This window comes from Buteo buteo, chromosome 2 (genome assembly GCF_964188355.1).
Source record: "Buteo buteo chromosome 2, bButBut1.hap1.1, whole genome shotgun sequence".
Classification (NCBI taxonomy): Eukaryota; Metazoa; Chordata; class Aves; order Accipitriformes; family Accipitridae; genus Buteo; species Buteo buteo.
The window spans coordinates 9,266,595-9,283,957 of record NC_134172.1 but is presented as its reverse complement, the minus strand read 5'-3'; the positions used below and the strand labels follow the sequence as shown (position 1 = coordinate 9,283,957).

Below are 17,363 nucleotides of genomic sequence, written 5' to 3'. Positions count from 1 at the left end.
ATTAAAGACGTATAACAATACAGTGAAATATTTTACAACATAAATGAATGATCTACTTATAGAAAGACAAAATGTAACTGGAACATCCACAAAAGCCACCATTTTAATTAATTTCAGGCTACTTTAATAACTATGTTGTTACCAGCTGATAGAAAAGAAGGTCTCTTTCAAATTCCAAACCACTAACAGCATCCTCTCTTTTCCTGGAGAAAAAGCTCTTGTGGTACCTTCTGTTTGTCCAAAAGGGATTTTTCATATCAGTCTGCTATTTTGAAGTTGTACAAGCATGTGAGGGAGCAAGAATGAGCTCTCCCCACCCCATCCTGCCTTTACCCACGGGATTTCTGACCCGTGAACTGCTCACAAAGGAGTTGAGACACAAGAGCCAACCTTGGCTGTTAAGTAAGAAAGGGAGTCAAGTGAATGCAAATGTGAATTATATAGTAATTATAATATAAATAGGACCCAGAGATTAAGTCTGTGCATGCTTTCAAACAGCAGAAACTAATTTAAGCTTCATAAGCCTCAGGAAAAGTTCCAAAAGGTCACAGTTTGCCTGGAAGCACTAATCACAGCCTCCCGCTACTGGGTATACAAAAAACCCAAGCATTGTTGTAATCATCCTTGTATGGGAAACCATTCTGGTCACAACAGATAACAGTCACCCAGTGACCTAATATGTCTTCCAGTCCTTGTGGACATATGGTGCTGTGGTCCTCCAAGATGTACTGATGAAAAATACTATAAGGTGCTTTATAGGTGGTTATTGCATTTCACAGGAAGGCGAGGTGGGGCACAGAGAGGCACGATCAGTCGGGACAGCAGGTAGAAACCACCTTCCCCCAAGCCTCCTCCTCCCAGTTACTAGCTGGGAGCTATCGCTTATGGCACCTGCAGTAAGGAAAGTATTTAAAGTTGGCTCCTGGCCTTGGCTGGCGTCTTCAGAGCTATTGACAGGACTATGTTGGTCCATGCCCCATTAGTAAAATCTGGGAAGCAACCATTTGCATTTATTTAAACTAGGGCACGCCTATTGCGCTTCTCTATATGTACTCGGTTAATCAAACTCCTCTCCAGTGCTAGTAGTTATTTCAGCATCTAATTAAGTCTCTTTAGACTACCTCAACGACATCATTTATTATGATCCTCGCCAAAGGTCACCTGAATTGCCAAGCTCTGGCCCTCTTAGCAGGACCAGCTGCACTTAGAAAGCATTTACTTGAATTTCAGTAAGAAGTGCTTTGGAGACTCTCTAAGATGCTTTGCCATTACCATGATGGGTAGTTTTATGATATTATTAGTTGACACTAAACCCACATGCTTCAGAAATATTGCCAGGCAGTGGGCTTTCTACATAATTAAGTTTAAATAGGGATTAAATGTAGGTATTTCCCTTCTGTGCATTTAATATTTGTTTCAGGCCCTGGAGTGAGATACTTGCACCCACAGCAGCAAGCTTTCCCCAGACATCTGCCAGAGATGTCCCAAGCCATGTGGAGTGGTTACCTGGAGAAGTTAAATAGGAACTTCAGCTTCTTCATCTCTCAAAAACAAGAAAAAGAGTTTTTGCCATTTTAACCTGGGTATTATTGACAGAATACACTCTTAATGAAACATTGTCCCCGTAGCGTTTGAGAAGCAAACACTTTTTTCCCTGTTCATACCCTTCTTAGAAGATCAATACTTCCATATCACCCACAAGAAGCAAATTGCACACACGTCCACATCTAAGGACCCTCCAAAACAAAAAAGACGCAGGACAATATTCCCCTTCACAGCTGCACCGGGTCTCTGAGTTCCTGACACACTCACAGTGCTGTAAAAACATATAATACATAATGACGTGCTTTAAGCCGAAATGGGTTATTATATTTTTCATAACTGCTTTACTGCTGCTATAACTCAAAATTCAATCCCTTGTTCAAGAGATCGTTGCCTATCTCTAAAGGCACTGAGCAACGCTACTGTGGCACGGTGAGCTGGTCTTGCTGGAGTCCTGTCCTGCAACATGCCAAGGGCTCTTCTGCTGCGCTGGGTACCTCCAGCTCCCGCTGCGGCTGGTGGGAGTTAAGAGCATTCGGCACCTGAGAGGACTGGCCCCGCACTTATTAAGGTCTGCAATGTAATTACAGACTAGTTATTGAATTGCTATTGAGACGAAACATCGCGCGGTGCTGTGAGCTAACAGCAAAAATGTGCAGCCATGCCTTGTTAACTCTTCACTCCGGTATGATTTAATCATTTCACATGCTGGTTTTGTTACGGGAGTGCTCTCCTGCATACTAATAGCTGGGTTTCTGCTAGGAAGGCTTCTCTGCAGTGAATAGATTGAAGATTCACTGAATCTTTCAAAACCACTCTGGTAATTTATCCATCTAGGAGCCTCCGTGCCCCTTATTGTCACTGCACATTTGAGCATTGCAGTCAGTAATGGATTGTATTTTCACAACACCTCTAGGAAGCTGGAATTACAAGACCTGCTTGAGTTGTCTAAAGGAACTTGTGACAGGAGAAAAATCAAACTCATGTGTGTCCTAACTCGCATTTCGCAGCTAGTTAGGACTTCTTGGAACACTGTTACCAAATGCGTCTTTGAACTCTCTGTGTCTAGATACGGGCCAACAAATTAAAACAACTATTATAAAAATCACCTGTTTGTAAGTATATGTATCATAGGTGTCCACATTTGACTCAGGATTCAGACAACCCATCAGTACTATACAAATAACATGATTATTTTTCCCTAGAAGGGGAAAAAAAAGCAATCCCCCTACTTTTTGCTTAAATATTGAGTTGGTCTATAGTCCATAAATAGCCAAATATATCCAGCGAAGAGCTAAGCTGCATACTTTCGTTATTGCTTGCACTGATGTTTACCTGAGCATAACAACTACTAAGAACAATCTGGTTCCAGCAATGCTATTGATGAGACTCTGATATGCAAGATTTCTATGTGGTGTATAAGGCAATGCATGAGCAATGTAGTTAGGTTTTGTGGACAAAACGCTGCTTTATGAACTTGTGCTTTATGAATGGTAGACATCTTACATCGATTTACGGGTCCTGACATCTGCTTGTCCATAGTTAGTATAAAAAAATCCTTGTCTCCAAATTTTCCATTGCTTTCCAGGGATGGTAGGCCTGGCCCAAATGGCACAGGTTAAAAGGTCTGATTAAATGAAGGAACTGAGAAAGACGTAGAAAGAGGTTCATTATTCTTCTGCCTGAAGGCATGAGCCAACCTCTTATTGCAGGAGCTGGGCAGACATGTCCCTAATGGGTACCTTATTGCAAAAATCCTGAAGCGGGTAATTATGCACCATTCACTGATGGAGACAGGCTACAGAGCTAGAAACACTTCTAGTCTGTTCCAGTAGCCAATGATGCTTTTCCTTGGAGTGCTGTCTTGCAATATGAGGAAGAAAATGGGGGTCATGCTACTTGACTCAAGTTGTGGCCATAGGCGAACCACTAATTCTTGCTGTACCTCTGCTCCCCACTTGGTAAATGCATGAAAATGATAATCTGGGGAAAAGGTTGCAAAGGGATTTACACATCTTTCCATAACTCAAATTAAACACTTAGTGCAGTATTTATTTTACCAACAATAAAACTTCTACTCCCTCTTCCCTGTATCCTGAAAAATCTCAATTTAGAATTATCCTGAGATATTAAATAGTATTAAGCTCTTCCTTGTTCAAAGAGACATAGATTTTTAAATTTCTGCCAATAATGTCTCTCTGATGATCCCATGGTCCCCTCATACTAATGGAGAAACTGAAGCAAAATGTGATTTGATTCACTCATGGTGAAAGACAAATGTCATGATCTTCTTTACTGAGGCAGAAAGGATTCAGACACTTTTATTCAGAAAGTAAATCCCTAGCAGTAGAAACCCCTGTTTTTTTGTTGTGACTACTTCAGGCAAAAATTTCTCATGAGTAATATGCTAAAACTAGTATATTTTTGTGAAGAAGTTTGTTGATTAAAAATCGTATGTCCAGGGTTTTATGGGATTTTCAGGGAAAAAAGTTCCCAAAACTCAGCATTGTAAGAAGTGCAGATGAAACTGACTGAATCCATAAGATGGGCAAAATAACACGTTACTTTGTTACAGTGAAATTCATCAGTAAAGCCAAGCACTTTATTGGTTTTAATTTAGCTTTTCTTTGGGACACATTCAAGCCTAGCTAAATCAGCTGGTAATCCCATGAGAGAATAACATACGAGGAGATTTTCCAAAATCAACATCCTCAAAAAAGACAAAGTCTTTATGCAGTAATGGCATCTAAGTATAGCCACAATACTAGAAACAATGCCCAGAATTTTATGTTTACTCACATTTAAAAAAAAAAATCATGGATTTTAAATCCTTGAACTGAACTATGCCAATGGTAATGGTGCTGGATACTGGTGTTTCGAAGGATGTTCGCACCCACATGGCTGTTGGCTGTGCTTATCTCACGCTGTACAGCGCTGGGCTATGCAGCACATGAGGCAGCATTAATGACCCAGTTTTCCCACTTTTCTGACCACCTCCAGCCTCCTTTAAAAGTTTTTTTTGCACAGGAGTGCTGGCTAGTGGTTTTTAGTAAAAAACCTTGCCACGTTACTAAAAGAAAGTGGGAGAGGTGCTAGTGAGCAAAACTGTTTAGAAAGTTTGCACTGATCAAGGGCATGACCACTGTTTTGAATCCTGGTCTCAACAAGCATAAATGCTGAGCTGATGCATTCACCTAAAGCAGCCCTTGTTATAAATTAATTATTTCACTTAATGTCTTTCGTAACTTAGACTCACCTACACTAAAAATTTCTGTGTACATGGTATCCTCCACCAGTGTAACCATACATTTCAGACTTGTATCATCTGTGTGGGCAGGAGCTTGTGCTGTGACCACATCAGAGGGCAGAAAAATCTAGATTTGTAAAATTATTTCAAAACATGGTTTAAGACCTTTCTATACTGGAAGGCTGAACCCTGCTCAATTGTCCTCTGGACTCTGTGGTGTTAAAATGTGATTAAAAGTGAGGTCAGGATGACCTGCCACAAAGCATAGCCAGATGATTGGATGAAACTTGGTAGTGAAAGTCTTTGCTGACTCCAACAAAAATCTGGAAAATAAAATAAATGTAGAATAATAAAAGGACTTTTTAATGCTCAGAATAAACCTAATAAGTAGAAGCAGCAAGTATCACTCTTAAGTGTTCCCATGTCCAGATGGTGTTTCCATATTCCACCATGAGGGAGGAAAGAAGATAATTAAAATCTCAAGAAACAGTTTAAGGAGCTGAGAAGTTTATAGCTACATGCTGCCTTTTTAAAGAATAAACTTGAGGCACTTGTCTTCAAAACTCATAAATACACAGACAGAATGAATTACATGTACAATGGTATGAGGAACTTGACTCAGATTATCGCTAATTTGGTTGCGTTGCTTCTTCATTAGTATGAATCACTCTCAAAGGAGATCCTTAAATTGCAAAGTTTTCCTACTCTGTGCTTTTGCACCACTTGTTCTTTTTTTATGGGACTGAACCATGATTTTATCTGGCAGGACCTAAGAGCTATAAAACCTATTTTTGAAGATTTCCCAGGCCTATAGGCATCCTTCAGCACTGTAGGGCCAGGAGCGTAGTTACAGAGCTGTTGTCATTGTGGCAGCTGGCTCAGAGGACATACATGTGGAAAAGCAAGCATATACCCAGATAAATCCCTTTTCTATTGGTTTTTTAGATATTTTATCAAGCACGGCTCAGATACAACATATCATTTTGTTCTACAGCTACAAAATTGCCTGCTAGGAAAGGCAGAAATTACTTCAGTCCTGTTACCTGTGATTACTGATCTACAGCATCTAGGCTAAGCTACTGATAACCACAGTGCTAAAGAGGATATCCAAATCAGGTGATAATACTTTAACATTTTTGTTAGAAGAGTCTATTTTCCTTTGCCCAAAGAGAGAGACAGCTTTAAAATCTTTTGTCCTGCACAATGCTGACAGTAAAGACTACCAGTCAGCTACAAACACAGGTTCCAGCAGAGATAATCTTCAAAGAGCTAGGATAAACGATAGTGATTTTATGGTATTTTGAATCAAAACAGTCTTACTGTTTTTGGAAAAGGAGGAAGGACTTGAGACCTACAGAAGAAGATAGTGTTCCCTGTCCTGTTACACTGTTGTCTCTTCTCAAAGTGAAAGCTGATTTTTCCCAAATTGGTCAATGAATGAGAGGATAATACACAGTGCAGTGGCAAAGGCACTTCTCTATCACCAGTAACCATGCCAAGCATGAGACAATAGTTTTCTCTTAGCCCTCATTACAGTCCTCTCCCCTCTGCGTAACTACCAATTTTCTTTCTGTCATCCCTAAAAATGATTAATCCCTTCCTGATAATGCATGATTATGGAGAACTTTAATTAGCAGGCTGGTAGGCATTCCATGAACAACACCCCCCCTATCATTTTCATCATGTATTAAATGGCATTAATTGCAGTAATGTATGTATGTGCCAGAGGTCTTCCTCACTATTCCCCTTGTCTCAGAGCTAGAAGGCATTAACCCTTTGTGGAGAACCTCACACCCCCCGCAAGTGCATTGAGGTGGCCAAGATCAGCTTATGGCTGAGACTAGTTGATGGAGACTGACCAACTAATCTAAAAGATGCTACAATGCTGCTGTCCGCAACAGCAGAGACTTGAACTCCAGCATCCAAAAAATCTTTGCCAGTTCTGTGTGTTCAAGCAAAAGTCTCAGTGACTTCATAGATTTTTTATGACAGGGAAGACACCGTAACCAAACCTGCTACACGGAGTGCCAGAGTACAAGTTAGCCTGCAACAGAAATGGTTGCACATCCTTTCTTCCCCCATAAACAACCTCATTAGCACTCAAGTTTTAAAAGGTTTCATAGTGCTGGCAGGTTACACTGGGGAGCGAGCGAAGGAGTCATTGAAGATAAGGTGCATCTGTTTAAAATGGAAATACCAAAACACTATACAGCTGACTACAGTGGTAGTTGTTTATAAGGCTTCATCCTTCAGAGGAGAAGGAGCTATCACCTAAGGGCTTTAGTGCTTTACCAGCTCAGTGTCCTTCAGCCTTGCACCATATATGTCTGAGCCCCACTAAAGAAATAGGAATAAATTTCTATCGACAGCCCAAACTTGTAATTTCTTACCCTTTTCTCTATGCAATTGAATTTTACATCCCATTCCAGATGAGAAAACCCTATCCTCAATTAAATTTATGTATAAAGTAGCAAAACCCTTCCATCCAGATCTTCTTTCTGTTTATCTTTGAGGGAATCGGTGGCAGTGCCTGTACTGGTTTATGAGAGGAGACAGAAGAGTAAGCCCATATTTTATGATGAAAATGACAGTAGGAGTGACCTTGCTCCAGCACATATTGCTTTTTCGACAGTGTCTAGAGGAGATAATCTAACAGCAGTCTGCAAAGCATCATGTTTCCTTAGATCCTACTACCATAATTCAATCATGAGCATATAAAATTAGATGAAAAATAAGGTAACTAGCCTTCTGGGACTGAGTGATTGCAATAAATGTTGCCTCCTGACAGTAAGCATTACATTGTCCTCTTGAAAGAGAGGTTACTTTTTATTATAGCATACTTCTCTCATTTCTGTCTGTGCCAGGCAGCACTCCTGTTAAGCATAGTCTGCAGGACAGCAAAAAATCCTTTAAGACAATTATATGCTGCCTCTAAGGTACTGAAGCAGTGGGTAGAAAACTTCCAACTCTTGACCTTTAGGATCAAATCAGCAATGCCAGATCTTTCTTTCTCTTTTTTTTTTTTTTTTTTTTTAAGTCTATGTTTTCCCTTTCCATTGTCTTTCGTTTAAGTATCACAGAATACCTTATAAGCATTGGTTGCTTAATAAAATCTTAAAACCTTGCCATCCATTTTAGAGAAGTTAAGCTGAGCCACGGTTGTGTCTGTGTCTCTAAACTTAGCAAAGTTTGCAACTGAAGGTCACAAAGCAAGTTAATAAAAGGGATAGAGTGAAACGGAGGCATGGTGGAGGTTAGTCTTGAAGTGCCAGTACAGAAATTGTTTTCAAGCCGTAAGTATTTGCCCATGCATTTGTTGTGTGGACAGCTGAGAAAATACAATTTTGTAAATTATTGCAGGCTTGATCACAGTAAAATCATTTATGTTTAGCTACCTTCGAAGATACATATGGGTCTGAGATGAAGTCCTACACCAGCCACTGCTACAAACACACACTTTTCTAGGGAGTCACAGAGCACACAGCAAGACCTGAGCTCTGAGTGCTTTTATACAATGTAGATGGAGAAGAAAGCACCAAAAAGGAATAGGTACTGTCTGCCACTGTCTGGTCATTAACATTGACTCCAGCTGCAATTTTTGGGGGGAACCAGACATGGGAACTCCTGGCAGAAGCCCTTGGGCAGCAGATGTTGTAAGACAAACACTTGTCCACTCCGGTGGGCTGCTGCTGCTCTACCTGCTTGATCAACTGCAGGATAGGCAGGGATCCTTGATATATCCTCATTCACGTAGCTTTTCCATCTATGCGTTGTATGTGTATATGAATAAATGGGATTTCCTGCTAATCAAAAAGATACTAGAGTATGACTGCTTATGAGCAATAAACTAATACCCTGAGAAAGTGAGGCAAGGCCAAGCTCTAGCAAAGCAGCCTGAGGAGCCGTGGAAAAGGAAGTCTTCTATTAGTGGATCCAAGTGATTCTCCATCAAACCACAACAGCTCTACTCTAGTTGTATGACCAAAGTCTGATAGGTTGATTACTTTCATCCAGAAGTCTGCATTTCAGTCAGAACAGATTTTTCTACTGACCTGACCGACATCAGCTGTAACAGAAACCAAAGGCAGTTGTTCCCATAGCAGATATCTGAAGTTATATGGATCCTACATGAAAAGTGCTAAAACCAAATGTTGTTCCTGTAAACTGCTTGAAAGCAAAGAAGTTGAAAGACCTCTCACTTTCAGTTATGTAAATAAGGAATAACTCCACCAAATGTAATGGACTGATATTTTTATAAAATCAGAGAAAATGGAAATCCTACCAAGATCTCTGTATTTCGTCATATGTACATATTTTGCAAAGGTTTCTGAATGGAGACATTGACATTAACTCCATAGTTCAAGCTGTGCTGTATTTGTGCTACACTAAGATGACAGTTTGAAAATTTAGTCCTGTGTAATGAAAATTCAGACACAGACATATTCAGCAGATGGAGACAGATCTAACTCTAATGACCTTATAATGGAGGTATTGTTTATAGCAGCTGGGAATCTGGCCCACTGTTTGTTATGCAAAATCATTATCTTGTGTACTTGGATTAATGTAGACACTAATAAAACTCATTAGTCTCTTCAGGTATCACTGCAGGTTTTTGTGAATGAGATATAATGTAATCCAAACATATCACCTCATAACTGTTGATAAGACCTTTTAGAAACCTTAACCTTGTTATTCACAAATGCTTCTAATTATGGTTAAACAATTATGTGGGTGCAAAGAAAATAGACACTGTCTGTAGTAGCTACTGACAGCTTTTCTTGAAATGAAAACAAGAATAAAAATATACAAGGTTTTTCTTTTAAAGAGACAAACTTCATAAACATGATAACATTTACTACAGAACTGAATGTTTATTGTGAAATGACACGTCTCTGCATATGACTGCCACAACTATAGATTCAGAGATTTACAGGTAGTCTGTTAATTAGTCTATTACTGTTAATGTTACTTCTCTGTACTGTATTGCCAGGTATTTTTTACACTACCTATAAATGCCCCCAAATGCAGTCTATCTTTCCTTCTTGGGGCAGAACATGTTTTTACAAATGTCCATGTCCAGTCATTTTGCTTGGTATTACGTTAACCATTCTATTTCGCCTTTTTATCTTGATTATCCCAGTTATTTCCCGTTTTGCCATCCCAAATACTTCTTTATCCTTGTTCACCACAAACAGTTACTGGCACCAATGAATACTTGCCACTCAGAGAAGGGGCAGTCCATGCATCACCAAACAGACTGCTGACATTCAGCAGAGAGAGCACTTAGCTGCTCTGTGACAGCATACACTTTTCTTTATGTTATACAGGTTTGTTTTCTCCTGACCTGTTGAAAATAAAGCATTTCTTGTTGGGTTGCTGCTTTGCAATACTTGTTTTAGAAGGCATGCAGTCGTTTGAGCAGCTCTCAATCATAGCAGCGGACGACTGGTGTGCATGCATTGTGTGTGCAATTTAGGATAATTAAGCAGAATTAAATTACATAGGATTAAATGTTATGGAGTTCTGCATTTATTCTTAACAGAGCTGGAGAAAGCTGACTTTTATGACCCTTCTCCTGAAATGTCCTCTATCCTTAGCCTTTCAGATACTCTAAGGCATTTGCAACACAGGAAATCTCTGTTGGACCTGTAGATTACTCCAAATTAAGGTAGCATTTATGATGAATGAGCAGTGAAACACTAGATACTCTGTACTCACATTGTCCATTAGGTACCTTTCTGCAAACTGCCTTTTCCTGTCAAATTGTCTTTTCATTGTAACATACTTGCTTTGAATCCCCTTGTTCACAGTACTGGTATGAGTTGGTGCATTTGGAACTTAATCCCAGTCACCCACAGTTAATCCCACCTTCCTGTTTTATCTCTCACAAATTTTCTGACGTTTTGTGTCCTCTAGGTTTTGCTGTTACTTTAACTTAAGGATGCTTGGAGAGGCTAGAGGGTTATACCTCTATCTTCAATAGTCTGATATACACAGAAAAAGGTTGCATGCATCTGCTTTCTAGTTAAAAATAAAAACACACAAAAGAAAAAAATAATGTTAAAAGTAAAGCTTTAAAAGCAAAGTGACTCAGATATTTATGGCCAGTCTTCCAAAGCTGCTCACAGGTACACAGGGTGTCTAAAGATATTAATGCTGGCTCTAAATCCTATCCTTAGGCACAACAACTGCAATAACAAAACCCAACATACCTTCACATGTCAGTAGGAAGTATTCCAGATTGTGACTGAAGGATGCACTGAAATAAGTGCAGTTTTCAATCAGATCACAAGACAGACACCGCCTGTTGAAATTTCCATTTGTGTTTGCGCTGAAAAAGTTAATACAAGTCCATGAAGGTCACTGAGCAAATGTTATCTGGAAGCAACATTACTTGAACCTTACTGTACTGTAGAACAAGAACATAAATATAATGTGTCCAATATTAGTAAGAGACAAAGCATTTCCATTTGGTTGAGTTTAAATAGCAGTAATGGCTTTTTTTTTGCCTGAATGGAGAACATATAAAAGGATACTGATGTCTTTTTTTGCAAGGTCAGGTGGTTATGAAGGAAGGTACAGTTTTAAAAAGAAAATGATGGTTGCAATTCCACAAGAGCAAGTCATACTTTGGTGAATGAAGGCATGAAACAATGGAGCAGTATTTCTGCACCTACTTATATTATAACAGACAATAAAGAGCTGGAATTGCTTTCTTTAAGTTTCTTACTGGTTGCCTCACTGGTCTGATTTGCTAGCAGCTGCTTCAGAGGCCAAAGCCCTTTCTGGGGGTTTAAATAGTTGCTCTTATAATATCCAGGTAGAAAGGAAAGATTGTATTTCGGGACGTGTTTTTGAAGAAGGTAACGTGGTCTGTCCATACACTCAGAAGTGCTTTTTAGGAGTCTACTATACATTGAAGAATGAGTTACAGATTATTAGCAAATACTAATAAATAACATTTTGCACTGCTATAGCATTTTGAAACTTCAAAATGCTTTGAGAATGTTATCGAATAGATCTTTCCAGTATTACTGTAACGCAGATGAGTGGTTTTTGCTACCATTTCAAGGTAGAAAGAGATGAGGCTGAGCAACTTGTTTAGGGCCACAGAGACTGAACGGAGTATAGCTCTTGGGTTCTTGTTTAGGCTCCTATCATGTCTCTGGCTTAACTCCTGTTTAAAGCTCCTAAATCAGACACAAAAAGGAAAAAAACAACCAAAACAGATCTTCAGCTGATATAAGCTGTCAGAGCTCCAGTGGAGCTCTGTCAATGAACGTATGCCAAGGTTGCTGCTGAGCTGACATCCTCGGGCTGCGACAGTGAAACTACCCAGTGCAGGAGATCAAATACCTGAAGTGAGGCCAAGATCACTGTGTAATCAAAGGTCAAGGACGGTGACATTTTGGACATCTCTTTCCCTGTGGCCTGTGTGGGGAGGTGAGGTTAATGAGGCACCAGGGTGAGGTGCACACCAAGACAAATAAGGGCTGGGAAGCACTTTGACTCATTGCAGCAGCTCTTGAGCAGCTGTGCCTGGACTCAGCTTTTAAAATGAGATTTTCTTCCCATTTCAATAGAAATACATGGTCAGTATAATTTTGATTTTTTTTTTTTCTTCAAGAAAATAAACACTGAGCTGAGCTACTCTCAAAAAAATATGGAGTGCAGTGAACAGGCATAGAGGTCTCGAAAGGAAAAAAATATTCAATTACAGGTAATTTAGCTGGTTCTAGTTTCCTTCCCACTGAGAAAAAAAAAAGTATGACATCATGTTAGAGAAGGAAAATGTACTGACTGTTCCTTATAAATGGATGTTATCACCAGCTCTGCCCTTCTTTGCAGATGCTGAGGTGACAGCAGGGTGACTGGGAAGAAGAATAAGACAAATGGAATAAAGATTCCAAAATGATTATTTAAAAGTTTGCATTTTCTCCCCTTTGTAATCTGCTCCCACAACACTTTGCAATAGCTACACTACCAATAGCTTACTATAAACCAGCCTTTTACTCATCATACAGTTAGGGAGGATACTAAAGTCATCTGGAATTGCAGAAAAACATTTGCAAACATAACATATTGTTATTTCTTTTCAATTTCACGAAGAGGTGAGGTGCTATCAAATTTCCATGAAAACTGCTATCTGGAAGTATAAAAACAGTTTATACCATTAGTTTATGTAATTTTGAATTCTTTCAAGTGTTAAACAGTTCTGTTGGAAAGTTTTGTGACAGCTTATCAATCTTGAGACCAATTTAAAATTTACAATAAAATGAGAAAATTGCTAAAAGTAAAACATTGCCAAATGTCAAGCATTTTGTTTGCTATTGTTATGCTGTTCTGTCTATTCCAGTGACACATTGCAAGATCTTGCAATGCCATTAAAGACAACCACATAAGAAACTGTTTCTATTGCTATCACTTATGTAATGATTCGTGTAAGATTGAAAAAATGGGAAATTCTGTATGTGAAGTTAATAAAGCACATACCTGTATAAATGTCGCCTCCTTGGCAAATCTTCTGTGCTGTGGAAATAACTGGGAAAAAAAAAATATCAAAAGGCAATTGTGTCATCAGAAGGGTGTTTACAAGTATCTCATACAACAACATCTTCATTCACATCACCATTTTCCTGATCTTGTAAAGGCAAGGAAAGTTTAAACCAAATCAGAAGAAACACACACAGGGACACATCATTGCAGAGGCTCAAGCAAATACATCGTAGGCTGCACTGCAGTTAAAACAAGCATGGAAATGTTTGGGTCCTAGACTGGTCATGTCAGCAGATCAAAAAGGATTAAGCGAAAGACCTTCACATTTTTACCTCAACATTTATGGCTCAGAACTTCCTTTAAACACATTTCTTTTTCTCTAGAACCAGTTTTTACTTCTCTGATCACTTTTTATTCTTTGCCCAGATAGATAGCTGAACGCTATAGCTGATGTGAAAGCCACTGAAATGTCCTCTTTGAAAGAAGGAGTTGGACTTTCAGGGAAGACAGAGTCTGAAGCTGAAGAATACTTCATTGCCCTTGTTTTGTGCTGAGGCTGTGGTGAACTCCTTTTCTGGCTTTCAGCGAAAGCCCCGTTGTATGGTGACAGCTTCTGAAGATACCACAGAGGTCCTGCTGGAGATGGCCAACCTCAGTCCAACGTACAGGGTCCAGATTAATCCCCCAGATGCACTTCATGTGAACGGTGACAGACCACAGGAGCAAATCTACCACCCATGGGGTGAATAATGTCAGTCAGGATCTTCAGCCTGCTGGTCTGCTCCCAATAAGCTGCACTTGCCTAGATGTACATTTTCAGTGCACAAATTGCACGTGATATTTTCTGTTTGACTGCAGAACTAAATACTAAATACTAACTAAATACTTTTTTTCTAATGCATTGATATTTTTGCAGGTCAATAAAGGATTCTTTCTAAACCTGACTATCTAGGTGGTCAATGAAAATAGATTTCTTTCCTTCAGAGGCTAATATCAGAAGTTGCAACACGAGCAATCACTCCTCTTCACAAATGTATCTAATAGTCACAGAAATAGAGGTTTGAACTATGCAGAGAAAATCAAAATATGACAAGGCATATGTAATGATGTGAGAGGTTAAGGCAAAACGGAGGCAGCTTCTCCTGCTCTCTTGTCTCCATCTCCTTATGCTCACACATTTCAGAAGCATACACAGCACCATTGTATCTAACCCTATAGTCCAGGCCTAAACAAAGGAAGATTGATTTGTCAGACCAAAGTTTACTTACATTTTATGCCTCTTTTCATCATATGCCAATATCTTTGTCACATCCCAATCGCCAGATGTAATGGACTGTAAGTTGTCGCTGCTACTATTGGGCTGCCAGAAAGAAAAGAAAATTAGATTTCTTTATTCTTAAAAGAAGATATCTGAGCAAAGCTTCTCTTCTGAAAAAGGAAGTCTTTTGACTCTGTTGCCTATTAAAAATAAACCATGCATGTGCAATTTCCACCCCTCCCCCTGCTATTTCTGTGAATCTGCAGGCATAGAAATAACAGAGAGTCAGAATCATCTTAACCATAACTCCAGTGAAGATAATGGGATGAATTCAGCACAGAACAGCTTCAAACCCCTTCCTCTAATCCAGCGTGCCCACAAGCTTCTGATTAATCCTTTATGGCAGTGCAGGGATTTACTTATTTACGTACAACTGAAGCGGCATTAAAAAAACCAAAACAAAGCAATGATATTGTTTGGAAAGAGACAGTTGGTTGACCTTTTTCTTCTGAGAGTATCTCATTTGGAAATTCATGTTATCTTATGCCCAATAAAGCATCATTGAAGGTTTTCTTTTACACACATTCTACATTTACACCTTCCTGTCTCACCAGTACAAGCACAGTTACTACTTTTTATTGCTTTCTGCTTCAGGGGAGACCCAAAGCAGTGGCAGCGAGTCACCTGTGATGACGACATGGTGATGTGGTAGAACTTCCCACGTCCTCCCTGGGGAATGGCTCGGACAAAGAAAAACTTCCGACCGTCCTTGGAAAAAATCGGTTCTTCATTCTGTAAGTGACAAATTTAAGGGTTGTATTACCGTTAATTTATTGTACTTAAAATTGCTCAGCACTGCAAAACCCTGTGAAATTAATTCACAGCAAAATAGAGAGTGCTCTTTAACAGCAACCTCAGGCAAACAAAAAGCCCACTGAAAACTGGAGAAAGTTTTGAAGGTTATTGCTTCTTGCTCTTGGGAAAACAGACACCTTTCAGCTGTGGGAAGACAGGGAGACAGTCAGCAAGGAGAGTTCCTTGGCTATAAAGTCAATTCCCATTTGCAAAGCAAAAAGTACACATACACAGCTGACAGCTTGGGGCAGTTGGAATAAAGCCTTTAGAAATGGTTTGAGCCTCGCTGGCACAAATATGACAAACCCTGTTTACTCTGCTGGAAGAACTGATGTATTCCTGTCCTCGAGGAAACACAACTAACAGCATCTAACTGCTGTCTTTTCCTACTCTCTTACAAATGTTTATTTCACTGAATTATTTACAAAGGGGAGGATATCTTGCAAAACTGTCTTTGACACAGAGCTCCCAGGTGAACGTGATGATTGACTTTTATTGGGTGACTAGAACTTTCAACCAGAGATAGAAGAGACTCAGCGGGAAATCAAACACCACATATGGCAAGCAAGCATCTCCTGGAAGGGTCTTTGTCTTCTTTTTGTACAGAAACCTCGAGGCACGTGGGAAGTCTCCACTGCAGGAGATGGTTGAACAGCAGATTACAAGGGAAAGCAGAAGGATGGTCCATATGGTGTGACACAGCAGCGCCATACCAAGGGAACTGGCTAGATGAAGCTCCTCTACTTTGAATCTTGACTAGTTGGGACTAAAACAAGAGCTGAACCTCTGCTGAACCTCTCCTGTGATAGCAGGCTTTTCTGGGGACTGGCTGAGCTCTGCCTTCCCTGGCCCAGCTTCGTGGATCCTTCTCATATAAGGGCAGTCAACAGGGAAACTTGCTCACCCTCTTCTGGGTCCTCCTTTGGTTCAGTGTTAATCAAACACCCTGGCTTTCTGCTCGGCACGTATCAAGATACCACCCTGAACCAGAAAGAACTTGATTGTACAGGGAGACTTATGGCTAATGCAAACACCTACAGCAAAGAAATAAACATTTTTATTTCTCATAAGCTGACACATTATTCTTACTGTATGTTCCTTTGCTCCCAGTTCTTGACTGATTAATTCTTTTCCACTATTTATCAGATTTATCAACACGCTATTAGGTGTTCAAACTGTTTGGTTTTGCTTTTATTTTCCCCTGCTTAGGTTTTCAGTACATTTTAAAATATGCCCATTTACAGCTTGTCGGAGCTCTATGAAATAATGGTTTCATTTGTTTCTGACATTGTTCTGGAACCTGAAACATGAAACTAGATTATTTCCAAATGCGTTTCATGACAGGAGAAACCTCACTGAAAAACAACTGTGATAACTGGGGCAAACCTTCTGCTTGACAGGTTTTCCTTTACTGAGGTAAATAGCAATGAGTTCACTCTACATTTCTGTATCTGTGCCTACTGCGTTATATATTCCAGCAATATGTCTTTGCCAGCGAGAGCAGGCGTTGCGCAGATTAGTTTGAGGTTCATTCAGAGTTGCAGGGGAAGGAGGTGCACGGCACGGATGACAGACATGAGGCTTTAGCACTCGGCTGATGTTATGAGACAGCCTGTTTGCATGTTCCTCTTGCTGGAAAGACAACACAATAATAGAACCAGAATTTTGTTTAGGATCTTGTCAGAGATGGTGACTTATCCCGGGGGGCAAATGGGGGGGACACATCAGGCTGAAAGGTTTTTGGAACAGGATTTTATGCTGTAGGGAGCTACAATGGGCACGTACTTGAGCCTTTGGTTGACTGTTATTACTGAATCCCACAACACTAGAACAGAAGAGCCCTCCTTGAAAATAATAGGAGATCGGTTCAATGCTGGTAAAAGAAAATACTTTTCCTGTGCAGCAGGTAGGGAATTTTTGGAAGTTTTTGCCACAGGCTGCTTACGGAAGCAGCTGGTATCAAAT

The 17,363-nt window shown here is 39.8% G+C and overlaps 1 protein-coding gene across 1 annotated transcript in view; it reads right to left on the bottom strand.

The window, feature by feature from the left end:
• Nucleotides 1–17,363, bottom strand: part of DPP6 (dipeptidyl peptidase like 6) — a 418,950-nt gene that overhangs the window by 26,663 nt on the left and 374,924 nt on the right. Inside the window, exons 13-16 of the mRNA XM_075045285.1 lie at nucleotides 15,228–15,335; nucleotides 14,554–14,645; nucleotides 13,283–13,330; nucleotides 11,002–11,120 (exon numbers count right to left, since the gene is read on the bottom strand). Coding sequence (XP_074901386.1) covers nucleotides 11,002–11,120; nucleotides 13,283–13,330; nucleotides 14,554–14,645; nucleotides 15,228–15,335 — 367 coding nt within the window. The remainder of the gene's footprint in view (nucleotides 1–11,001; nucleotides 11,121–13,282; nucleotides 13,331–14,553; nucleotides 14,646–15,227; nucleotides 15,336–17,363) is intronic.